Source organism: Alligator sinensis, unplaced genomic scaffold, assembly GCF_000455745.1.
Source record: "Alligator sinensis unplaced genomic scaffold, ASM45574v1 scaffold1488_1, whole genome shotgun sequence".
Lineage (NCBI taxonomy): Eukaryota > Metazoa > Chordata > Crocodylia > Alligatoridae > Alligator > Alligator sinensis.
Genome location: NW_005843097.1, coordinates 245413 through 246426, shown reverse-complemented (window position 1 = coordinate 246426; position 1014 = coordinate 245413). Strand labels below are relative to the sequence as shown.

The following is a 1014-nucleotide window of genomic DNA, read 5'->3' as shown; positions in this document are numbered from 1 at the left end:
GGCAACGTACTGCCCCGAAGCAGTGCCCTGGATGGCCACGACCCTCAGCCCCACCGGGATGAGATTAAAGAGGGCTGTGGGCAGATACATGAAAGTCAGGCTGGACACCCCCCACCGCTGGATGGACCCTCCCCCCCCTTAAAACCCACCACTCACTGAAGCTATTAGAGTCCTCACGGGTCCCATCAATGATGCCGTCTGGGTGCATGCAGAGGTGGAAGCCATGGCGGCAGAAGAGTTTGGTCACAATGCCCTTCAGCTGTGGCTCTGGAAAGACCCCAGCCCCAGGGGGCAAACAGTGGTGAGAGCTCAGACAGCCCAGAGGGCTCCTAAACTCCCTAATTCCACCCACAAACCCTCCTCCCAATCCACCCATGGCTGATCCTGGGCACTTGGACTTGAATGCAGGGCTGGGGGAGGCAGGGATGGAAGACACAGACCCACCTCTAGGCATCTCATGAGGGCCAGGAGGCCTCGTTAGGCACCAGACCTACTATGGGATATGCTAGGGAGGCAGTAGGGAGTGGTGTCTGCAGCACCAGACCCGTGTCTCCCACCTGCGGGTGGGGACAGTCTTGTAGCTAAGGGCAGAGGCAAAAGGAAGTGAGGTCCAGGCAGCTACTTCCTGTCCATAATAATGCTAGAGAAGGTGAAGGGAAGGGCAATGAGGATGATGTGTGGCAGGGTGGGGCTCCCGTAGGAGGGCAGACTAACAAGGGTAAGGAATGAGAGAGTGGAGTGGCGAGATGGATAAACAGACAATAAGGTGGATGGACAGACAGATGGATAGGCGGGTGGGTGGATGGATGGATGGACGGAAGGACAGACGGAGAGATGGATAAGTGGGTGTGTGCATGGACGGATGGATAGGTGGGTGGGTGAATGGACAAATGGATGGATGGGTGGGGGGATGGATGGATGGATCTATGGATGGATGGACAGGTGAGTGGGTGGATGGATGGATGGATGGATAGGTGGGAGGGTGGGTGGGGGGACGGATGGATGGACAGACGG

General features: G+C 57.5%; 1 protein-coding gene across 1 annotated transcript in view; it reads right to left on the bottom strand.

Moving 5' to 3' along the window:
• Positions 1 to 1014, bottom strand: part of FGF11 (fibroblast growth factor 11) — a 19196-nt gene that overhangs the window by 3221 nt on the left and 14961 nt on the right. Inside the window, exons 3-4 of the mRNA XM_025193740.1 lie at positions 157 to 267; positions 7 to 74 (exon numbers count right to left, since the gene is read on the bottom strand). Coding sequence (XP_025049525.1) covers positions 7 to 74; positions 157 to 267 — 179 coding nt within the window. The remainder of the gene's footprint in view (positions 1 to 6; positions 75 to 156; positions 268 to 1014) is intronic.